Source organism: Schistocerca cancellata, chromosome 7 (assembly GCF_023864275.1).
Source record: "Schistocerca cancellata isolate TAMUIC-IGC-003103 chromosome 7, iqSchCanc2.1, whole genome shotgun sequence".
Taxonomy (NCBI): domain Eukaryota; kingdom Metazoa; phylum Arthropoda; class Insecta; order Orthoptera; family Acrididae; genus Schistocerca; species Schistocerca cancellata.
The window spans coordinates 320,284,187-320,307,043 of NC_064632.1; the positions used below are offsets into that span (position 1 = coordinate 320,284,187).

A 22,857-nucleotide genomic window follows, 5' to 3' on the forward strand; every position below is an offset into this window, starting at 1 on the left:
AGTTCCCAAAATTGATCAGTTATTGCTTCATTATTCATTTTGCAACAATAAATAAACTAATTGATAGCTCAGCACAATAGTAACTTTGTAATAGGTACTAAACTGCTGTAAGGCCTGCACAGTGTTATTATTATTATTATTATTGTTGTTGTTGTTACCAGCTAGCTGACTGCCAGAAGTCTTCCAATTTCTGCCCATTCGCAAGTAAGAAGTATAGCAATCAAGTGATTTACAGACAGTAGGCCTAATTATTGTGGACACATTTTAGTTTGGTTCTCTTTAAATGGGATGCAAGATGTGGATGAAACAAAACTGTAAACAGCCAAGGAGTGTATGTCCCATTGTACCAGTTATTGGGGTTTGTTCCTGTTCCATTCATGTATGGTGCACAGAAGAATAATTGATTGAATGCTTCTGTGCATGCTGTGATGATTCTAATCTTGTCCTTACGATCCCTATGTGAGCGATACATATGGGGTTGTAGTATATTTCTAGAGTTACAATTTAAAACCAATTCATGAAACTTTGTTAATAATCTTTCTTGGGATAGTTTGCTGCCTTCAGTAGTCTACCAGTTCAGTTTCGTCAGCACCTGTATGACACTCTCTCACGAGTCAAACAAACCTGTGACCATTAATGCTGTCCTCCTGTGTATAGTTCAATACCCCTCATTCATCTTATTTGGTACTGGTCCCACACATCTAAGCAATGTTCTAGAATGGCTCACCCAAGTGCCTTGTAAGCAATCTCCTTTGTAGATTGATTGCATGTCCCCAGTGTTCCACCAGCAAACTGAAGTCTACCACTTGTTCTGTTAGAAGCATCTACCCTCAGTATGCATAGCTTTCCATTTTTGAGGAGGAGTTGTAGATATCATCTGCACTGCCCTGGGAATTGCATCACCAATCCATAAGTAAAGATTGTTAGAAATAAACAGTACCTATTGTCTCATTAGTTGATGGTTTAGTAAGACAACTTACCTTTCATCATTTTAAATATGAAAGTGTTCAAAGAAAATTATTTTTCATTCAAAAGATTCACTATGATGATGGGTGTTGGGGTAAGGGGGGTGGGGGTGGGAGGTTACTAGCTAACATCTGATTACACTTAGGGTAATTGTCTCAGAAAGGTTGGGAACCACTGCACTACACAGAGTGCTTGGCGAACTTGGGGAAAAAAATTCTTCCATAATATAAAAATGATATTGTTAAACATGATACCTAAAAAAAACATGTTTGTGTGGTCTTTACAGTTTGTTTATATTAAAAGGTATTCTGTCAAACAGCTGTCCCGATGATAAAATCTACGATATCGTCATCATTGGTGGCGGTGTTGTGGGAATGGCCACAGCTCGAGAACTTAAGCTGAGGTATCCAGTTTTCAAAATGGCAGTCCTAGAGAAAGAAGATAAGCTTGCTGCTCACCAGAGTGGTAACAACAGTGGTGTCGTTCATGCTGGTATATATTATAAGCCAGGGTCACTTAAGGCAAAATTATGTGTGCAAGGTTGCTATTTGTCATACAAATACTTTGATAAAAAGAATATTCCGTACAAGAAATGTGGTAAAATTATAGTTGCCACTGATCCAGTTGAAATACCAGCATTAGAAGAGCTTTATCAAAGAGGGCTGAAAAATAATGTTCGTGATATTAGAATGATTTCTGGTCATGAGATCCAAGAAATCGAGCCTCACTGCCATGTAAGTACTCTATCTTCAACAGTAAAACTATCATTATTTGTATACAAGTAAGACTGTTACATGTGTGTAGATATGGTATAAATGACACAGTTGTAGATAGTGTATTGGCATATATTTTTTTGTTTTGTTTTAGGGTGTTAAAGCAATACACTCCCCACATACAGGAATTGTTGACTGGGGTTTGGTTACAGAACATTATGGCAAAGACTTTGAGGATGCCGGAGGAAAAATATATCTTAATTTCAAAGTTACAGGATTTAAAGAACAGAGGAAACCTGTTACAAAGGGTTCAACGACATATCCTGTGAATATCACATCTGAAAACAATGTAAGGTATTTGATATTTAGTAAGATGAAGTTTCTACTTATTGATAAACACTTGCTATAGTTAGTTGCATTTGAGATTGTAGGCAGAAATGAGAACAAGGCATAGTTAGTGAATGTTATGTAGCCAGTCTGCATTTGTCTATTGGCACACTAAAATCACTATTCCTTGTACTGGAGAATACCAGAACACAACATGTTGGGCTTCTGTTAATGATGTCACTGTATTGTTGAAGAAAATGTATCTATCAAATGCTATTTTGTCAACACTTTATTTTAATTTGACACAATCAGAAAATACTTCAAAACATTAACCAATTCTGATCTGCTCTGGCAATCATGAGACATGTAAAATATATTATTTTATGGTTATGAGAATGGCCAGTGCAGGCTGATACTAATTAACATTTTAGAGCATTTTGTGATTGTGTTAAATGAGAGTAAAGTGTTAACAATTTCGATAGTCACATTCTCCAATGACCGAAACTCATTCCTTCTAAATATTATTTCTGTTGCTTTCGTAGTAGGTAGCATTTTACAAGTTGTCTCACCTACTCTTTTCACTGCCACTAACGCTGGAAACACAATAGGTATTGAGAAATGGCTTTCATGGGTGTGAATGTACAGCAGGGGCTCATGAAAGTAAATACTATGAGACATTCTAGACTGTGTGCAACTATTGGTTTCAACACAAAATTGTCTTTTAAATGAACACAACATATTATTCCATACACAATCAGTAACAAGAGAAATCAGAATAATAATGGCATTGATTGCATCACAACATTCAATTACATCATGAGAAATTGGAACATGAAGTTGATGCATGAAATAAATGAAAGTGGCTGCTATTGCACTTTCCGTGATGCAAGTGTGATCCTCATGCTGTTTGTAATTGCGATGTGATTGACGTATGTATTCTTACTTCCACTTTTATCATGAGGATCAAAAGTAATAATAGGGATTTCTCCCACAAACATTGATATGTACATAATGATGTTCATCGAGCACGTTGTATTTATCCACATACAGACTATGCAACAGTACCGGTTGGTGTATGCCACCCCGTTACACCACTACAGTCAACCCTTTGCCTCTGCAGTTGTGTAGAGGAGTAGGACACAATTGGTGCTGTGTGGCGGAATAGCTCACTATGAAGCAGGTTGTTGTGTGTGGAAGTACGTACAGGTATGTGGCAGTGGTGTACTGTACCACTGTAATTGGTGTCACTGTTGTAACCATGACATTAATTTACCTGACCATCCATTCTAGGCATTCGACATGATATTCACAAATGGCAAAAATGAAGAAATGGTTGACATGATATTACTATCTGGAGAATGTCGCTAAAATGGTACGTGTGTGGCACAGGTGTATGCCCAGTGGTACACTAATAGGCATCATCCAATCTGCCTTACCTTCATGAATATTGTTAGAAGGTTTCACACAACAGAATGGTTGTCTCTAAGAACACGGATCCAGAGTAGAGACGTAACACATGAAGCAGCAGAGGTAGCTGTTTTGGCAGCAGGCATTCGTGAAATGGAGAGACAGATGGGAATCCTTCAAACAAGTGTGATGTGTATTCTGCTCAGGCATAGATATCAACCATACATATGGTGCTACATCAGGGCCCCCATGATGACGACATTTACAATCGGCTGGAATACTATCAATGGGTTCTGTGGCAAGGCCATTACTTTATGCATAGAGTTCTGTTTACTGATGAGGCCACTCTTACTAACCATGGGAAAGCCAACTTACACAATATGCACTACTGGTCTCCAGAAAACCCACACTGGATTCGCCGGGTTGAACATCAGTGTCAGTGGAGTGTCAGAGCATGGTGTGGTATTGTAGGACACCACATAATTGGCTAGTATTTCGTTGATTGCACTCATAGTGGATGAGTGTATGAGCAGTTCCTGAGATGTTCCTTACCTGGACTGATGAAAGACATACCCCTTCATTTGCGTCAAATGATGTAGTATCAGTGTGATGGATGCCTTTCACATAATGGCTTTGTGGCATTACAGACACTAAACCAACAGTTCCTACATCAGTGGATCAGACGTGGCAGTCCCATTCAGGGATTTCCAGCACAGTTGCTGGACCTCACCCCTGTGGACTTCTTTCTCCGGGGACATGTGAAAGATGTGGTATATCTGCATGTCCCAGCAACAGTGGCCAACGTGAAAGCCCACATTACCGCAGCATGCACTGCAGTAATACCACAAACTCCAACAGCTGTGAGTGGATCCATGATGAAGTGCACACAGCAGTGTTGCCAAACAAATGGCGATCTCTTCAAACTGCTGTAGCCTTTTGCACACCAGCATACATTTTGTGTATTACGGAGAAGACTTATGTTTGTTTTGTTGGTACTACTGTATGTTTGTGTGTGCATTGCACCACCTGCAATGATTCAATAGTGTCGCAGTCATTAAAGATATTCAGTGACCTGTCCCTTACATCGCATGTACCATTCTGTAATTGATGTACAAATAGCCTGTGTCCCTTTGTGCGACCCTTTGACAGTCATTAATTTTGTTTACTCTGGCTGGTGGTTATCAGTATTTCATTACTGTTATGTGGATTGTAGTACTGTCAAAAATTTCAATAAAGCACGTATGAGTAAACTGTGTCCTGGTTTTCATTTTGGGTGACTTGACATTTGTATGTTTACCAGTTTACTAACAGCGTACATAGCAATATGTAAGTGCAGCATTTGTTGCATCGTAGTATGTCAATCACAGCGCAGTCATGAGCAACATGTGGGTCACACTTGCATCGCAGGAAGTACAATAGCAGTACATTTCATGTGTCAACTTTGCATTCCAATTTATCAGGATTTAATTGATGTATTGCGATGCAACTAACATCATTTTTATTGATTGCATGTGGAATAATATGGAGTGTCCATTTAAAAAAACAGGAAGTTTGTGTTGAAACCAATATTCGCACATGGTTTAGTGTGGCTCATAGTATTTACTTTTGTGAGCATGTAATGTACATTCATACCCATGAAAGCCATTTGTCAAGATCTGTTGTGGTTCCAGAGATATTGTCAGTGAAAGGTTAGGTGGGATACCCTATATATTCCTGGCACTGTCAGTTTGGGAGCGATCTGCAATGTATGGTGGCTGAGGAGAACGACAAAAGCCTAGATCACTAAAAAAGCATTTTATTGGATGACTGGTTTTGACAGAACTATGCTGTAATCATTAGATCTTATGCTTTAAAATGTATACAACCAGGGTTGCCACGGGTTCTGGAAATCATGGAATTTCTAACACATCAGGGAAATAACCGGGAAATTTGAAAAAAAAAACCCTGGAAAAATCTCATTTTTGTCTCAGTAGATGAAATGGTTTGTTTACTGAGGTGTCATGCATTGCAGCTGGCTGGGTGCAGCTGAATATGTGTGCTGCTTCTCTACTCCCTCATTACTACTGCTTCTCCCCTTCCTAGCACTGCCTCAGATTGCAGTCAGTGCTGCCACCACTTCTTACCGCTAGCCTAGCAGCTGCTGACAAGAGACAGTGAGGTAGAAGTGGTTTGTTTGGATCTGATTCTCAGAGGCTGTAGACGCAGCTGCCGGAGATGGCAGTCGTGTGCATGAGTTCTGTCTGAGTGATTTTGATTTTTTTTGTGTGTGTGTGTGTGTGTGTGTGTGTGTGTGTGTGTGTGTATGTGTGTGTGTGTATGTATATGTATGTGTGTGTGTGTGTGTGTGTGTGTGTGTGTGTGTGTGTGTGTGAGCGCGCGCACGTGCTCTCTCTCATTTTCTGACAAAAGCTGTGGCTGAAAACTTAGTTGTGAGAGTGTGAATGTCTTTTTTTATGCGCCTATTTGCAGCTCAGCAATTATCTTTAAGGTGATTTGCTATGTATCCTAATTATTATTGATTCTCAGAGTATTTGAACAAGTTATGTGTTGCGTGGATTGATCACCATCATCTCATTTCGTCAACATGCTATCCATGGCTCATGAATAGCTGGCCACACAAGTGGATTTCTGTGACAGGCCAGAACCACAGGCCATTTCTGCAGGTATCTGAAATGGATCGGACCTGGCAATCTGAAGCCATTCGGTTCCCACTAATATGCAGGTCCTGCTCGTCGGATCTAGTCTCATTAAATTGCCCACAGGTCGGGCGTGTTTGTGTGTGGCGTAATGCAGCAGATTTTCATAGTTTATCAATGGGCCCAGGACTGCAGTGTTCCTCAGTAGGCTAGAGGCCATGGGCAATGGACTTCAGGAATTGCAACTGTCTCACCACAAGTATGTTGTAAGTGTGGCATTTTATAGACATTTTGTCAGTTAAAAGGTGGTTTATATGTTAGAAAGTATGGACAATAATAAGAGGAAAATTGTCAGTTGCTGACAGTTTGTACACTATGTACTCATATATTTCTCAGAACAAAAATCACAAAATCCTGTAAAATAATAGATATAACACAGTGGGTAATAACCAACAATAATGAACATAGTAGAACCAACATTTTATTGGTGGTCACCCACAGCATTGGTTTACACAATTCTTCCTCACCTTATACAGTTCTTTCAAGAGGCCTACTTTTTCTGAGGTTATTTTTGAAATCAGTGGCGGTATTTTAAATCACTTTGCAACTCCAAGGAAATGTGTATTTTTGTCACCAAATGTGTTCCGTTTTATTGAAATAAAGTAGTATCAGTGATCTTAAGGAAACATCTATACCATTTGGCTTGTTTTCTCCGTCCAAAAACAGTTCATTACAAATGATGTTGATGTTAGTACTTCAGATTTTTGCTCACATCAGGAAATGCCATCTGCTTGAAAGTTTTTTTCTTTAGATATTTCCTCATTGTGCTATTGTTTCTTGAACCGTAGCTGCAAAGATAGATTATCAACTTATGTCTCAACTTATCCTTGAGATCTTAAAATTTGTCAGGGAATAATTCTAAGACTTGTCTGTAAATCAAGGAATTTCACTTGGGGAAACTTGTGGCAACCCTGACAACATACTGCCCATCAGTGTAGCAATTTCCTTCATATTGCATATATACTTCCCACTACCATCAAGATCACTGCATGTCCACATGTAAAACATAAAATATTATGTACAGACATAAACATAACTATATTGCACCAGTTGCAAGTGTTTGTGTTCACCACCTGCTGACAAATGAGATACTAGCTGGGGGTGAACATGAACACGTGTAGTCGACACAATATAGTTATGTTTATATTTGTACATAATACTTTTATATTTGACATGCTGATGTGTTGTGATCTTCGAGTAGTGGGAAGTGCATATGCAAAGTGAAACAACTTGTAACATTGATGGACAATATGTTGTAAACTTTTTAAAACATAAGGTCGGTGATGACAGCATAGCTCTCTTGAAATCAGTTATCCAATAAAATGCTTTTTTAGTAATCTTGGCTTGTGAAGTTCTTCATTTTCCATAGTTAGCATTATTGTTTTTCATTGGGAATGTACTGAAACAAGAAACAAATACGCAAAAGGATCAGTACAAACAATTGCAAATGCAAGAACTGTAATGCAAACTACACTTGGGATAAATCATCCACTGACTGTTACTTATTTGCGGACAAATCAAATGGCTGGTCAATTTTTTTACTGAGCTTCTTTCTGTCACCTGTCATGTTATGTGCAACACACTACACTATTACGTAATGTGGCTTCAAATTAAATATCCCAATTTTAATTACTTACACTATGTAATATTTGATAAAAGGGCAAAATGAGTCTCAAACAGGAACAGTTAATGGTTGGCTTCCCCCTCTACAGAAATGGGAATAGTTTTCTGAGCTGTCTAAACGTTAAAACAAGGATTGACATGTAGAGCAAATGAGTGGTACCCATCATACACCACATAGTATTTTACAGATGTGTGCAATAATAATAATAATAATAATACTTCATTCTCTCAGATCTCATCCTTCTTTCTTCATCGGAAATCACCCTTCCTATTGTCTGTTTGTTGATTCTCGTTTGCAGTTTGGTTTGTTTGTCTGTGAATTTCCTGATTTTGTCAGTTTTGTTTCTTAGGTCTTCCAGTGTGATCAGTAGCTCATCCATATTTTCCTTGATTTCTGTAATCCACTTAATGTTGCACTTACTATTCCACAATTTTTCTATTATTCTCCTGATGATTCTGTTCTCTGGTGTTCTGATTAGATGTCCGAAAAATGAGATGTACTCATTACCAGTTCTTTTTCCTTGTAGACTGTTTCATTTGTAGCTACTCTCCAGTGTCTATCTTTCAGTATGATTTGTTGATGTACTTTCTGATGATTCTTCTCTCTATTTTGAGTATTTTGTCTATTTGTGCAGCATTAGTTGTTTTGAAGATGGTTTCACTTGCATATGTTATTTCTGGTTGAGCGGCTGTTTTGTAGTGTTCTAATTTTGTTGCTATTGACAGGCTCCTTTTGTTGTAGGTGTTCTTGGTGATATATTATGCTCTAGTCAATTTGTTTATTCTGTTATGCCATCTTGGCTTTTCATTGAGGTTACAAGTTACGATTTCTCTCAGATATTTAAATTTATCTACAATTTTGATTTCTTGGTTTCTCATGACAATTTTGTTTATGAGTGGTGGGTCAGTTAACAGGATGACTGTTTTTTCAAAGGATATTCCAAGACCAATTTTCTGTGCTATTTCCTGTAGTGAGATAATTTGGTGTTTGGTTTCCTGAATACTGTTGGACAAGAGAGCAAGGTCATCAGCAAATCCTAGACAATTTAAACTTATGTTGTCTTTGGGCCTTCCAGTTTGGATGTTCTTTGGATTAGTCTTTTGCCATTCCCTCATTATGTATTCTAAAGCACAGTTGAACAGCAGGGGTGCCAAGCAATCTCCGTGTCTTAAACCTGTTTTTATGATGAGAGAGTTCTCCCCTGAACTCGACTTGATACAGTGTTTGTTAAGGTGCGTTTTATCAAACTGGTTAATTTTGTATGAAGCCCAAAATTTCTTGAGATTTTTAACATTGAAGATCTATAGATACAGTCATATGCCTTTTTAAAGTCCACGAAGGTTATCACAAGAGGTTTATTTCATTTCTTGTAATATGCTGTGGCTAATTTTAAAGTGATGATATGTTCTGCACAGCTTCTCCAAGGTCTGAAGCCTCCTTGGTATTCACCTAATTCTTCCTCTAGTTGTTCTTTGATCCTCTTGTATAGGATTCTGGAGAAAATCTTGTATGTGCAGTCTAAGAGAGAGATACCTCTGTAATTATCTGGGTTGCTTTTATCTCCTTTTTTGTGGAGTGGGTGGATTATGGCTGTGGTGCAATGTTCGGGGAACTTTTCTGTTATCCAGATTTTTGTTACGGCTATGTGTAAGGATGTTTGAACTGTATCAGTGGCATATTTCCACATTTCTGCAAAAACTTGGTCTTCTCTGCATGCCTTATAATTTTTCATCTGTCTGAGTGCTGTTTCCACCTCTTGGATTGTTGGAGGATTTATGAGATTGGGTAGAGTCTTGATGGGTGTGTCTGTCTTAATTGCTAAAAGTTCCTGGGGTTCTTCACAATTCAGAAGTTTACTAAATGCTTTTTCTATGATTGTGACATTTTACTTGTCATTGTGTGCCATTATTCCCTCTTCCCTTTTCCCTTTTCAGCATTAATGTGGGAGGGGCAAATTTTTGTAATTGTCTTCCTAACATTTTGTAAAATTCTCTGGAATTGGTTTTGTGGTAATTTTCTTCTATTGAATGGATTAGATCTTTCTGTGATTGTCTCTTGGTTTGCCTGATAATTTGTGTGAACTTTTTCCTGATATTTTTGAGGTTGATTGCATTTTCTTCTGTTTTGTGTGTTTGAAATTTTGAACATTCTGAGTTTGTCTTTTTACGTGGGTTCAATGGGGCTAAATTTTCTGCAACAAGCAGAATTTGAACCAGTTCTTCTAAATTATCTGTCAGTTTTATGTCTATATTTATCATTTCTAATTAATTGGTGGGGATCAAAGTTCCTCTTTCATTTATTGCACTTTGGTTTCTTTTTTAGTGGTGTGGACTTAATTTTGATTTTGACAATGTAATGATCTGAACCTGTATCTACCCCTCTTAATACTTTAACATTGTAGAGTTCTCTGTGGAAGAATATGTCCATAAATACACGATCCAGCTGCCATACTCCTTTTCTCCAATCAGGATGTTTCTAAGTTTTAAGTTTGTTTGCCCTCCTTTGAAGTATGTCGACTTTGAGATCAGTGTTTGTTCCCTACAGAGTTCAACAAGTCTTCGACCATTCTTGTTTGTTTGTTTATGTGGAGCCCAGTTCCCAATGATATCCCGGTATTTCTTTTCTCTTCCAAGTTGGGCATTGAAGTCCCCTAACAGGATCTTAACATTGTTAATTTTTACTTGGTTTAATGTTTGGTCGAGGAGATCCCAAAACTTTTCTACTTCGTTCCTAGTCTTTGTTAAAGAATTCTTCTCATTAGTAGGGGCATGGGCATTAATGACGGTATAAATTTTGTTGGATGCTTTTCAACTAAAAGTTGCAATTCTAGGGGAGATGGCTTGAAAATCTATAATCAAATCTATTATTTTCACGTTGACTATAAACACAGTTCCAAATTGGGGACATTCTTTCATAACCCTTATTCCATTGTAAATTGTGTAACCTTGTGATTTGAATGGTTCTTCTGTAGTATTTCTCATTTCATGGAGTCCTGCTACTAAAATTTTCTGTTTATCTAATTCATCCATCAAATTTTTTAGGTTTCCTGCTTTAATTAGAGAATTTATATTATGAGTTGCAATATAGTTGATCTGTTCTTGTTTGATCCTGTTCTTATGAACTGGCATAAGAATGGGTGGTTGCCAATGCTCCGACTCATTGAAGCCTTCTAGGTGGCTACCCACTGAATCCAGTGTAGCCTTCTCCAGCTTTCTTTGACAGGACAGTGGAAATATTTTCCTAAAAGACCTTTCCATGGTTGACTTTCGAAGGTAGTTAACCTTGGATGGAGTGAGCTCCAATTAACAACTACGGTTGTTAACTGCAGAGGCACAACCCTAGATGCTCATAATAATAATAATAATAATAATAATAATAATAATAATAATAATTAGAATAACAATAAAAATCAAATAGATAAAATTTTTAATATAGTAATAGTAATGTGTTTCCATCATTGGTTAGTACATCCCTTTAGCATAATTTAAAAGCAACTGAATTTCAGAGGAATACAGCATTTCAAAAATATTCTTGTGAAAATTTGGGAAATGCAAGTGGCCTGCAGTTGATTTAAGAAATATTTTCTTTTGTTATTGTTATTATTATTATTATTATTATTATTACAGAGTTTGGCCAATTCTACAACTCTTAGATCCTAAGACTATGGTACAATCTTTTTCATCTTATCTTCCAGAACTTCTTCGTGCATTGCCTTATGAGCTTCTCCTGTTCATTTGACATCACTCTCCCATGTTATGGTTCTTGTTGTTAGAATTGGAAATTTTGTAGTATTGATCAGAAGCTGGAAATTTTCCCTGCCCTCTATGGTGCCTTCTTGACGTTATGTGTACTCAGATCCATTATTGTCTCTCCCAGCCATCCTGTGGAATTTTTTAATTTGGAAATGAAATTGAAAATTTTCTTGGTTAGCCTGTTGTCATTTATTCTGTGAAGATGGCCATAAAACTTTAATCTCCTCTTCCTTATAGTGTATGTGATTGTTTCTGTGTTTTTGTATAAATCTTCATTGCTCTTCTTGTGCAGTTGTTATCTTTGTTCTTTTGTGGTCCTAAAATTTTTTCTGTGTTTTTTCTTTCTGCATTTTCGGGTTGAATTTGTTCACTTCTTTTATTCAGTGGAAGCCATTCAGATCCGTACAGTGCTTCTGATTTAATTAAGTTTACAGAATGTTTAATTTCTGCATGGAGCAATAATGATCTTTTATTATAATGGTTTTAGGTGACATTGCTAATTCAATTTTCTTGAGTCTTTCCTACATTTGTGGTGTTATCTAATCTGTTTGATTGTATACATTCTCCTAAATCCTTAAACTTAATAGCTCTTTTGATGTTTTGTGTTGTGTTTTTGTATATTGTTCTCTGTTGTGCTTATGTTCAATGTATTTTCTCATGTGATATTTGTAATCCAGTTTTACCTGCATATTTTGTGAATTGTTTCTGTCATTGTTTTATCATCTGTTTTGTCCTCAGAAAGTATTGCAATATCACCAGCAAAAGCGAGATATTTCAACTTGAATCGTCCTCTTCTTTGTCCCAGATGAATTCCATCAGTGTTTTTCTCTTTTAGTTCTGTATCTCACACTCAAATGATCTTGCCTAATACCAGATTGAAGAGAATCAGCAAGAGACCTGCCAAATTCCTGTGCTAGTTCTGAAGGATTCAGAAACTTCTCCTAGGAATTTAGCTTCTAAATTTTTGTGTGTGAGTGTCTGTTCAACTCACTCACTGATGAGTTTTCTGATACTTGCTTCTTCCAGCTGATTGGCAACTGTCAGTCTGTGGGGTCATAGGCTTTTTTGAGGTCAATGAAAGTAAAGACTGCGTTAAGTTTCTATATTTTTCTGATCATGAGGCTTGTTTACAAGTTAAACATTTGCTCTGGGCATGATTTACTTTTTCTGAACCCCACTTGGTACTTGTCAATTGGGTAATGTGCTTGGTTTTCTGTATTTTTTATTAGTTCTTTGGATACAATTTTGTCGGTGACTGGAAGTAGAGATATGCCTTGGTAATTAGTATCTGTCTGTCTCTTTTTTTATGTAGTGGATGGATTATGACTTGTTTCCATTCATCTGGTGTTCTTCCCTTCTGCTAGCAGTCTTTAATAGTTTCATAAATAGTTTCAGCTGCCTGCTTCCTTTCCAGTTTCCACATCTCATGTAATATTGCTTCTTCACCTGGCCGACTGTTGTTTTTCAATAGGCTAATGTATTATTCAGTGTGATTCAGCATGGTGGTTCTGAAGGTGCATTATCCTTTTGTGACTGAAAATTAGTTGTTGTGTCCATTCCTCACAGTTTAGAAGACTCTCGAACTTGGTAGTAACTCGCAGTTGTCTTTGTTATTGGTAATGAGTTTACCTGTTGAATCTTCCACAATCTATGTTTCCCTCTTCTTGGTGGTTGTTATCATTCTGTTACCATGTCTATCATTGCTTCTCTGATGTCAGGCCAGTTTCCCATCTTCTTTGTGTGAATTTTGTGTCAATTACATGGACTATTTTGTGTTTCAGTCTTTTTGTAGAAATTTGGCTTTTATTTCTATCTAGTAGTGGTCTGAGTCTTTGCCTAGTCCTTTTCTGAAGGACATATTCAGGTTTACTCTATGGTGTGTTTGGTTACTGCCACATGATTCAGCTGATATGAGTCGAATTTTCTTTTAGGAGAAGACAAGGTCTTCTTTCTCTTTGCTAATTTTCTGAAAAAGCATGACATTAGTGTTAAATTGTCTGCAGAAGTTGATGAGCCCTTTTCCATTGTTATTGACATGTTTGTGCGCAGGAAAATTTCCTACTAGCCTTGTATGTCTCTTTTTTGCTGGTCTGTGCATTGAAGTCTCCTATGAGTAGTTTTATGTGGTGCTTTGGTATTTTTGATGTCTCTTTTTCTAATGTTTCTCACAATTGTTCTACTTTTTCTGGAGATTTCTGTTGCCTTTGTTGGTAGATACATGTGCATTTATGATAGTACAGATGTTGTTTGCTGATCCAAATGAGAGAAGTGATGTTTGCTTGGATTGGATGTAAAATTTGCTATGGACTTCGTTAGATTCCTTTTGGCTGTGAAATTTGTTCCCCATCAATTGTTTAAGTTTCCGGGTCTTTAGTAAAGTGTATCTAGCAAATGTTTTTATTTAGGCCTTATGCGAGTAGTTCTAGGAAGTTCTGATTCTTCCTTATGTGGTGTTCTGGGCTCTGCAGAATCTGATGGTCCAGTTGCATCACTGTTTCCTGTGATTAAGGATTGTTCGCCTCCTGGAATGCTTACCTATTCAGTGTTTACCATCATATCTTGGTTACAAGTAAATTGTGAAGAGGTGGAACGGGTTTTAATCCCTTCATGACAGGTACATCTCTGAGAAAATTGCCAGATGGGTTTTATCAGGCTCTCCAATAGTGGAACAGATGCCTTTAGCGTACCAGTCTGGTAACAAACCCTATTGATTTTTGGAACCACCATCAACATGCAGACAGGCATACATCATGTAGCTGCTTGTCCGACATGACGTGGAGTTTTGTTTTCCCTGATAGATTGTCTCTTTCACTGGATCTGCTGTACTGAGGTCCACTCTCTCCGCCTTTACTACTGTTGGGGTATAACTGTCAGGAGAAAATGACTCATCCACCTTCTTTGCTGTTGAGATTAATATCTTCATCTCCTCAGAATTCCCTGATATTCTTCAGCTCCTATCGCATATTGCTGACTAATTAGCTTCCTCTCACCTCTTACCAGGTGACCTGACTTGCTATTAGAATTAGACAGTCCATCTGGATCATATAAGAACTGTATTAGTGACAAGGGGCACAACATTGGCATTATCGAAATTTACACAGTATAAATTCATCGAGTTGAGTATTCGCTATTACAAGTACTCCACATAGTACTATGATTGTGAACACAGGTCTGTACAGTATACCTATGTATGTGTGTAAATGAGGGGAATGTGATTTCTTTTACTCCTTTCTGCTATAGAAAGTCAATCTTTCTGTTACTTGTGTTCTTAGTGAGGTTGGGAGGGTTCTTTTATCTTTTGATCTTAGGTTCTCTCAAGTTCCTGTGGTTTATCGCTGCTACCTGTGTACTTGAACCTGTGAACCATGTCAGACTTTTTGTTGACATCTTGTGTGGTCATCCTGTAAATGGCCATGTTTTCCTGGCCAGTATGTTTCCTACAGGCTGTCAGGCCACAAGCTGTTTCACTGGCTAGGAAACTGAAAAATATCCTCCGTTAAACATAGTTCATAAATTTCTAGAATTCTTTGTTGTTTTTGAAATTCTTTGTTTTCCTGTTGCATTGTTCTCCGTAAATTAGCTGATAAATTTTGAAATGGATATATGTAAAAACGTAAACATGAAGACAATTGCAGTCAAAGTTACAGGTGCCCCAAATAAACAACAATCACGGCAAATAATGTACTTGCCTAAAGTCTCCTTCTTTATGCCTGTGCAAGCCAAAAGAGCTAGAGGCAAAGAAACCCTTTGTTAATAAGCACTGAAACTTTGTTTTCATCACAGATTGTCATTTTTAAATTGTTGTTGTTGTTGTTGTCTTCATTCCAGAGACTGGTTTGATTCAGCTCTCCATGCTACTCTATCCTGTGCAAGCTTCTTCATCTCCCAGTACCTACTGCAACCTACATCCTTCTGAATCTGCTTAGTGTATTCATCTCTTGGTCTCCCTCTACGATTTTTACCCTCCAGGCTGCCCTCCATTATTAAATTGGTGATCCCTTGATGCCTCAGAATATGCCCCACCAACCGATGCCTTCTTCTAGTCAAGTTGTGCCACAAATTTCTCTTCTCTCCAATTCTATTAAATACCTCCTCATGAGTTATGTGATCTACCCATCTAATCTTCAGCATTGTTCTGTAGCACCACATTTCGATAGCTTCTATTCTCTTCTTGTCTGAACTATTTATTGTCCACGTTTCACTTCCATACATGGCTACACTCCATACAAATACTTTCAGAAATGACTTCCTGACACTTAAATCTATACTCGATGTTAACAAATTTCTCTTCTTCAGAAACACTTTCCTTGCCATTGCCAGCCTACATTTTATATCCTCTCTACTTCGACCCTCATAATTTATTTTGCTCCCCAAATAGCAAAACTCCTTTACTACTTTAAGTGTCTCATTTCCTAATCTAATTCCTGCAGCATCACCTGATTTAATTTGACTACATTCCATTATCCTCGTTTTGCTTTTGTTGATGTCCATCTTATATCCTCCTTTCAAGACACTGTCCATTCCATTCAACTGCTCTTCCAAGTCCTTTGCTGTCTCTGACAGAATTACAATGTCATCGGCAAACCTCAAGGTTTTTATTTCTTCTCCATGGATTTTAATTCCTAATCCGAATTTTTCTTTTGTTTCCTTTACTGCTTGCTCAATATACAGATTGAATAACATCAGGGAGAGGCTACAACCCTGTCTCACTCCGTTCCCAACCACTGCTTCCCTTTCATACCCCTCGACTCTTATAACTGCCATTTGGTTTCTGTACAAATTGTAAATAGCCTTTCACTCCCTGAATTTTGCCCCTGCTACCTTCAGAATTTTGAAAAAGAATATTCCAGTCAACATTGTCAAAAGCTTTCTCTAAGTCTACAAATGCTAGAAATGTAGGTTTTCCTTTCCTTAATCTATTTTCTAAGATAAGTCGTAGGGTCAGTATTGCCTCACGTGTTCTAACATTTCTACGGAATTCAAACTGATCTTCCCCGAGGTTGGCTTCTACCAGTTTTTCCATTCATCTGTAAAGAATTCGTGTAAGTATTTTGCAGCCATGGCTTATTAAACTGACAGTTCGGTAATTTTCACATCTGTCAACACCTGCGTTCTTTGGGATTGTAATTATTATATTCTTCTTGAAGTCTGAGGGTATTTTGTCTGTCTCATACATCTTGCTCACCATATGGTAGAGTCTTGTGAGCACTGGCTCTCCCAAGGCCGTCAGTAGTTCTAATGGTATGTTGTCTACTCCCGGGGCCTTGTTTCGACTTAGGTCTTTCAGTGCTCTGTCAGACTCTTCACGCAGTAACATATCTCCTATTTCATCTTCATCTACATTCTCTTCCATTTCTATAATATTGTCCTCAAGAGTATCACCCTTGTATAGACCCCCTATATACTCCTTCCACTTATCTGCTTTCCCTTCTTTGCTTAGAACTGGGTTTCCATCTGAGCTCTTGATATTCATACAAGTGGTTCTCTTTTCTCCAAATGTCTCTTTTAATTTTCCTGTAGGCAGTATCTATCTTCCCCTAGTGAGATAAGCCTCTACATCCTTACATTTGTCCTCTAGCCATCCCTGCTTAGCCATTTTGCACTTCCTGTCGATCTCATTTTTGAGACGTTTGTATTCCTTTTTGCCTGCTTCATTTACTGCATTTTTATATTTTCTCCTTTCTTCAATTAAATTCAGTATTTCTTCTGTCACCCAAGGATTTCTACTAGCCCTCATCTTTTTACCTACTTGTTCCTCTGCTGCCTTCACTACTTCTTCCCTCAAAGCTACCCATTCTTTTTCTTCTACTGCATTTTTCTTTCCCCCATTCTTGTCAATTGTTCCCTTAGGCTCTCCCTGAAACTCAGTGCAACCTCCGGTTTAGTCAGTTTATCCAGGTCCCATCTTCTTAAATTTCCACCTTTTTGCAGTTTCTTCAGTTTTAATCTACAGTTCATAACCAATAGATTGTGGTCAGAGTCCACATTTGCCCCTGGAAATGTCTTACAATTTAAAACCTGGTTCCTGAATCTCTGTCTTACCATTATATAATCTATCTGATACCTTCCAGTATCTCCAGGCTTCTTCCATGTATACAACCTTCTTTTATGATTCTTGAACCAAGTGTTAGCTATGATTAAGTTATGCTCTGTGCAAAATTCTACCAGGCGGCTTCCTCTTTCATTTCTTAGCCCCAGTCCATATTCACCTAATATGGACTGGGGCTAAGAAATGAAAGAGGAAGCCGCCTGGTAGAATTTTGCACAGAGCATAACTTAACGTTTCCTTCTCTCCCTTTTCCTACTGTCGAGTTCCAGTCACCCATGACTATTAAATTTTTGTCTCCCTTCACTATCTGAATAATTTCTTTTATCTCGTCATACATTTCATCAGTCTCTTCATCATCTGAGGAGCTAGTTGGCATATAAACTTGTACTACTGTGGTAGGCGTGGGCTTCATATATATCTTGGCCACAGTAATGCGTTCACTATGCTGTTTGTAGTAGCTTACCCACATTCCTAATTTTTTATTCATTATTAAACCTACTGCTGAATTACCCCTATTTGATGTTTTATTTATAACCCTGTATTCGCCTGACCAGAAGTCTTGTTCCTCCTGCCACCGAACTGCACTAATTTCCACTATATCTACCTTTAACCTATCCATTTCCCTTTTTAAATTTTCTAACCTACCTGCCCGATTAAGGGATCTGACATTCCATGCTCCGATCCATAGAACGCCAGTTTTTATTCTCCTGATAACAACGTCCTCTTGAGTAGTCCCTGCCTGGAGATCCGAGTGGGGGACTATTTTACCTCCAGAATATTTTACCCAAGAGGACGCCATCATCATTTATCCATACAGTAAAGCTGCATGCCCTCGGGAAAAATTACGGCCGTAGTTTCCCCTTGCTTTCAGCGGTTCGCAGTACCAGCACAGCAAGGCCGTTTTGGTTAGTGTTACAAGGCCAGATCAGTCAATCATCCAGACTGTTGCCCCTGCAACTACTGAATAGGCTGCTACCCCTCTTCAGGAACCCTACATTTGTCTGGCCTCTCAACAGATACCCCTCCGTTGTGGTTGCACCTACGGTACAGGTATTTGTATTGCTGAGGCACGCAAGCCTCCCCACCAACAGCAAGGTCCATGGTTCATGGGGGGAGGATTTTTAAATTACTTATCATTAATATTTCTATTGTTGTTTTTCATTTAGATATTGAGATGGTGATTCTGAGAAGAGGAGGAGAGATACAGAATGAGTATCCAATAAGCATGAAGAAGAAAGAAAATGTTTTGATATCAGATGGAAACTTTTCTATGTGTATATGTATTCTGTAAATCTTGATAAAAGTGCAGTAATGGTATCAATGGGCGTTGCATAGTTTGTTGATGTAGGTAACAACAGTGTGTGAATGATGGGAAATGAATACAGTGAATCCTGGGTCTGTTGCTGGTAGCAAATCGGAATGCTCGTTCATAATTTCCTGTGGCTTGTAAATAATGTTACCTGGTATCTTGTTTTGTTAAGCTTAAATTTAATCACATTATAGCAGTTTTCTATGAAGTCAGAGATGAGAAGTACAAGTCAGTTACTGCAGTAATGAATGTATATCTTCTTCTTTTTTTTGAGATTAATTGGTTTTACCAACCTACAAGTAGATTGTTACATTCCAATGTGACCTACATCTTGGAATTTGCTACGAGTCAATCAGTCAGCACCTTTTTTTTTTTTTTTCAAATAAGTACAAAAACCAGTAACCAACTTTAAAATTTGTAATAACCAGATCAGTAAAAGTAATTATGGTTCTCTCAAAGAAACACACACACACAAATGGAATCAGTTCACATCTCCTGCCAAAAGGGATCATTTGATTCAGAGATTATTATTGGCTGCAGCATTCTATTGCCTGACTGACTACAAAAAGCATCATTGAATTGACTACAAAAAAAAAAAGAGCATCACTGAATTACCAACTTCAGCATACAATTCAAGAGCTGCCAATGCTGTAAATGCACTCTTAACTGTAATCTATGATTTAAAAAAATTCAGTAACACTTTCTTATAAAGTATATCATAACATTTACATCTTACTTATAGTTGTTTTTATTTCAGTCAGTGAATGCAGCTTATGTTATTGTGTGTTCTGGGCTGCACTCTGATGTACTGGCAAAAATGAGTGGTTGTAGTGGAGACCCACGAATAATTCCTTTCAGAGGGGAATATCTACTTCTAAAGAAAAATAAGTGCCATCTAGTGAATGGGAACATTTATCCTGTAAGTTTTATACATATTATGCATTTATCCATGTTGTGAGAATATCATATATTCCAAATGCTCAAAATACATGAAACAATATTCTTTTTTAGTCATCATTCCCTTCAGCTTCTAAAACATAGTTTCTCTTTGTTTCATAAGTACATAAGGGTATCTAAATGTTATGCTTTCAATGTTTACTAGTACATAACCTATCATTGTTGTATTAACATTAGCACTAGACTCAGGTTTTACACCAGCAAAAGGAGCAAAAAGCATTTGCTTATAAGTTCTTAATCAGCTGATATTTACTCATATGGATACACACATGCAACTATGATTTTTTTTACTGTAACTCATCTGCTTTAAAATCTGAACATAACAGTAGGCATAATTTTGCTCTATATTGTCTGTTGTGAGGTACCAGCCTTTTTCTGCTGAAATCAGGATTTGACAAAGGGCAGGATTTGTATCGTCTTCAAACAAACCATATTGAATTTTACACTTTTGATGTGTTTTACCATTTGTATTCTTGTCCTTTGGTATTTCAGAAAATTCCCCATGATATGTTTGACATATTTGTTGTGCGGTGTTTACACTAAAACGGTGAATGTGCGTTACTTAGTGTGATTGGTTTGTTTATTTTATCCATCTTCCTGTTTTATAGTATCAATAAAGTTTCCAATATATTTTTTATGCTTGAGGTCGGTTTGTTCATTCAGTAAATTTAGAAGGTCATTGTGTTGAAACTTGGATACACAACACAACCAAGAATGTTAGTACAACTTTATTAGACTGTCGCATATACTCCAGTTATCATAACATATGCTGAACACAATCAGATAAGGCAAATGCATGCAAACAGTAATAACATGATAACTGCGTGCGTGCCTAGTGTGGCAGGATTTAAATAGACATTTGCTCATGGCGGGCTCTGTCAGAAGTTCACAGTATTGCGATTTCGTGATGCATTCTCACTGATGACAACACACTGCTAAAGCACAGTACTTTCAAGTGCGTGAGCGTTACTTCATTCCTCTTCACTTGGGGAACAGCTAGGAGTCATGAGATGTCTATGGTGTCTTCATTCATGAGGCACTTAATGAGGTGCTGTGCTGATACTGGAGCATATGGTTAGAAGTACTTGGGCGTGGACAGCATCACAGTTTGCCTTCTTGTGTTAACCTGTACAGTAAGATGGATGACATCGGCACAAGCTTCATGTCCACATGTCCAGGGCCCGGTTGTGGTGGTGCCCTCGCAGTTCACGGCTGAGGTGGAGGAGATGGCTCCAGTGTGGATGACGGCTGCATCAGTGCTTGTAGCAATATTGGAGAAGCTGCACCAGTTTTGTCCACCGGTGATGGGGTCCTGCTCGTATGTTGTGGCAGGGACCTGGCTGCATCAGGTGATATGTCGAGTGACACAGACAGGTGTGGCGACATCGGTGTTCTGGACGGTGTTGTCCAGTCAGCCATGTGCAGGCACATCTGATTGTAATGACGTGCACAAAGGCCCTTGTTCTTGCAGATGTCGTGGAGACTGCGGCGGCCCTGGCATTTGGAGATGATGGTAGAAATCAGTTTTGGCAATAACCAAACCCGTATGCCCATACAACCACTTCAGGCCGGAAATGGGGCAATGGCTGCATGGGTCGGTGTCCATGGCTGGGACACAGGTGGTGCAGGAATGTTGGGGGCTGATGCACGTGGAGAAGTTTGGCGGGGTTGTTGTTGCCGAATGGCGTGAACCAATAGGAAGACAGAAATTGGCAAGGCAATGTTGGTCGGGGACCAATTGATGTATTTTTCATTTGCATTTTGAATGCTCTAACTAACAACTAACCTTTCAGCCTCACCTGTTGTATTGTGGGTGGAAGGACGGGGTGAAAATGTGGCAAATCCTGCAGGTGCTGGAGAAGAAGACAAACTCTTGCGACACAAACTGAGGGCTGTTACCAGCGCTAGAGATATCAAATTCGAGATAGGCAATAGAAGGCTGAAACAAATGGCACTTCTCCAAATTGCATTTTAACTTGGCGGCCTGTAACACCAATAAAAGCATACATAAGTTGTTGAAATGCTCAGGGATGGAGGAGCCGGAGACCACAGTATCATCAAGATAGTTTGCACCAGCCAGGCACAGACCTCGTGAGTTGTTTGAGAAACTGTTGTAAAATTGCTTGGGTGCTGGCCACGCCAAATGCTATTGATACAAGGCAATCTTGTGTTAATGACCAAGAGCCATTGAGAGTAAGCATCAAAGGGAAGCTGCAAATATACATCTGAGAGGTTGATCTTGAAACATACTGGTCACCAAGCGAGCTTAGCAAAAGGTTTGTAAGGTTGCAATAAGGGACATGTGTCCATGATAGACTGGGCATTGACGGAACCTTTGAAATTGTCGCAAAGGCGTTACCGTCCTAGTGGCTTCTCTAAAATGGCTAAGGGTGTAGCCTGTATGCTGGATGCAATTGGTAGGATGACCCAGGAGGTCGTGAGGCGGTCGAGCTCTGCCTTGACTTGGTCACAGAGTGCCATCAGCACTGGGTGAACCCAAAAGAAACGGTTTCTGGCCAAAGGCTTCATGGTGATGTTGGCTTTGAAATTATTGGCACAACAGAAACCCGCAAAAAACAAGGCGGAAAATTCATAGCTTAATGTGTATAAGGCGCATGATGAGTGACGAGATTAATGTAATTGGAAATAGTAAACCCGAAAAGATTAAAGGCGTCCGAACCAAACAAATTTTCGGTGCATACACTGTTCACCACCAGAATAGTCAGTGGTCAAACCACTGATTTATATGACTGGGACTGAGAAACTACCTAATATCAGAATGTTTTGTTTATTGTAGGTAACTAATGTATATGACAGTTGGGCTAAAGGAAGAAGACTCAAGTCCATGTACATTTGCAAGTTGAGTAGTGACACAGCAGCACCAGTGTTGACTTGACATGTGCAAAACCTGATAAACCTTGTCATCAATAAAAAGCTTATTGGATTGCAATGGAAAGTGCTGGTACAAAATTGACATCAATGTCAGTGACTGCAATAGGTTGTTGAAATTTTGCAGTACAAGCAGGAGCAATGTGGCCCATTTTGCCACACTGGTGG

The 22,857-nt window shown here is 38.4% G+C and overlaps 1 protein-coding gene across 1 annotated transcript in view; it reads left to right on the forward strand.

The window, feature by feature from the left end:
- Positions 1 to 22,857, forward strand: part of LOC126091926 (L-2-hydroxyglutarate dehydrogenase, mitochondrial) — a 101,673-nt gene that overhangs the window by 16,359 nt on the left and 62,457 nt on the right. The window contains exons 2-4 of the mRNA XM_049907248.1: positions 1,286 to 1,700; positions 1,834 to 2,028; positions 19,601 to 19,762. Of these exons, the coding sequence (XP_049763205.1) occupies positions 1,286 to 1,700; positions 1,834 to 2,028; positions 19,601 to 19,762 (772 nt within the window). The remainder of the gene's footprint in view (positions 1 to 1,285; positions 1,701 to 1,833; positions 2,029 to 19,600; positions 19,763 to 22,857) is intronic.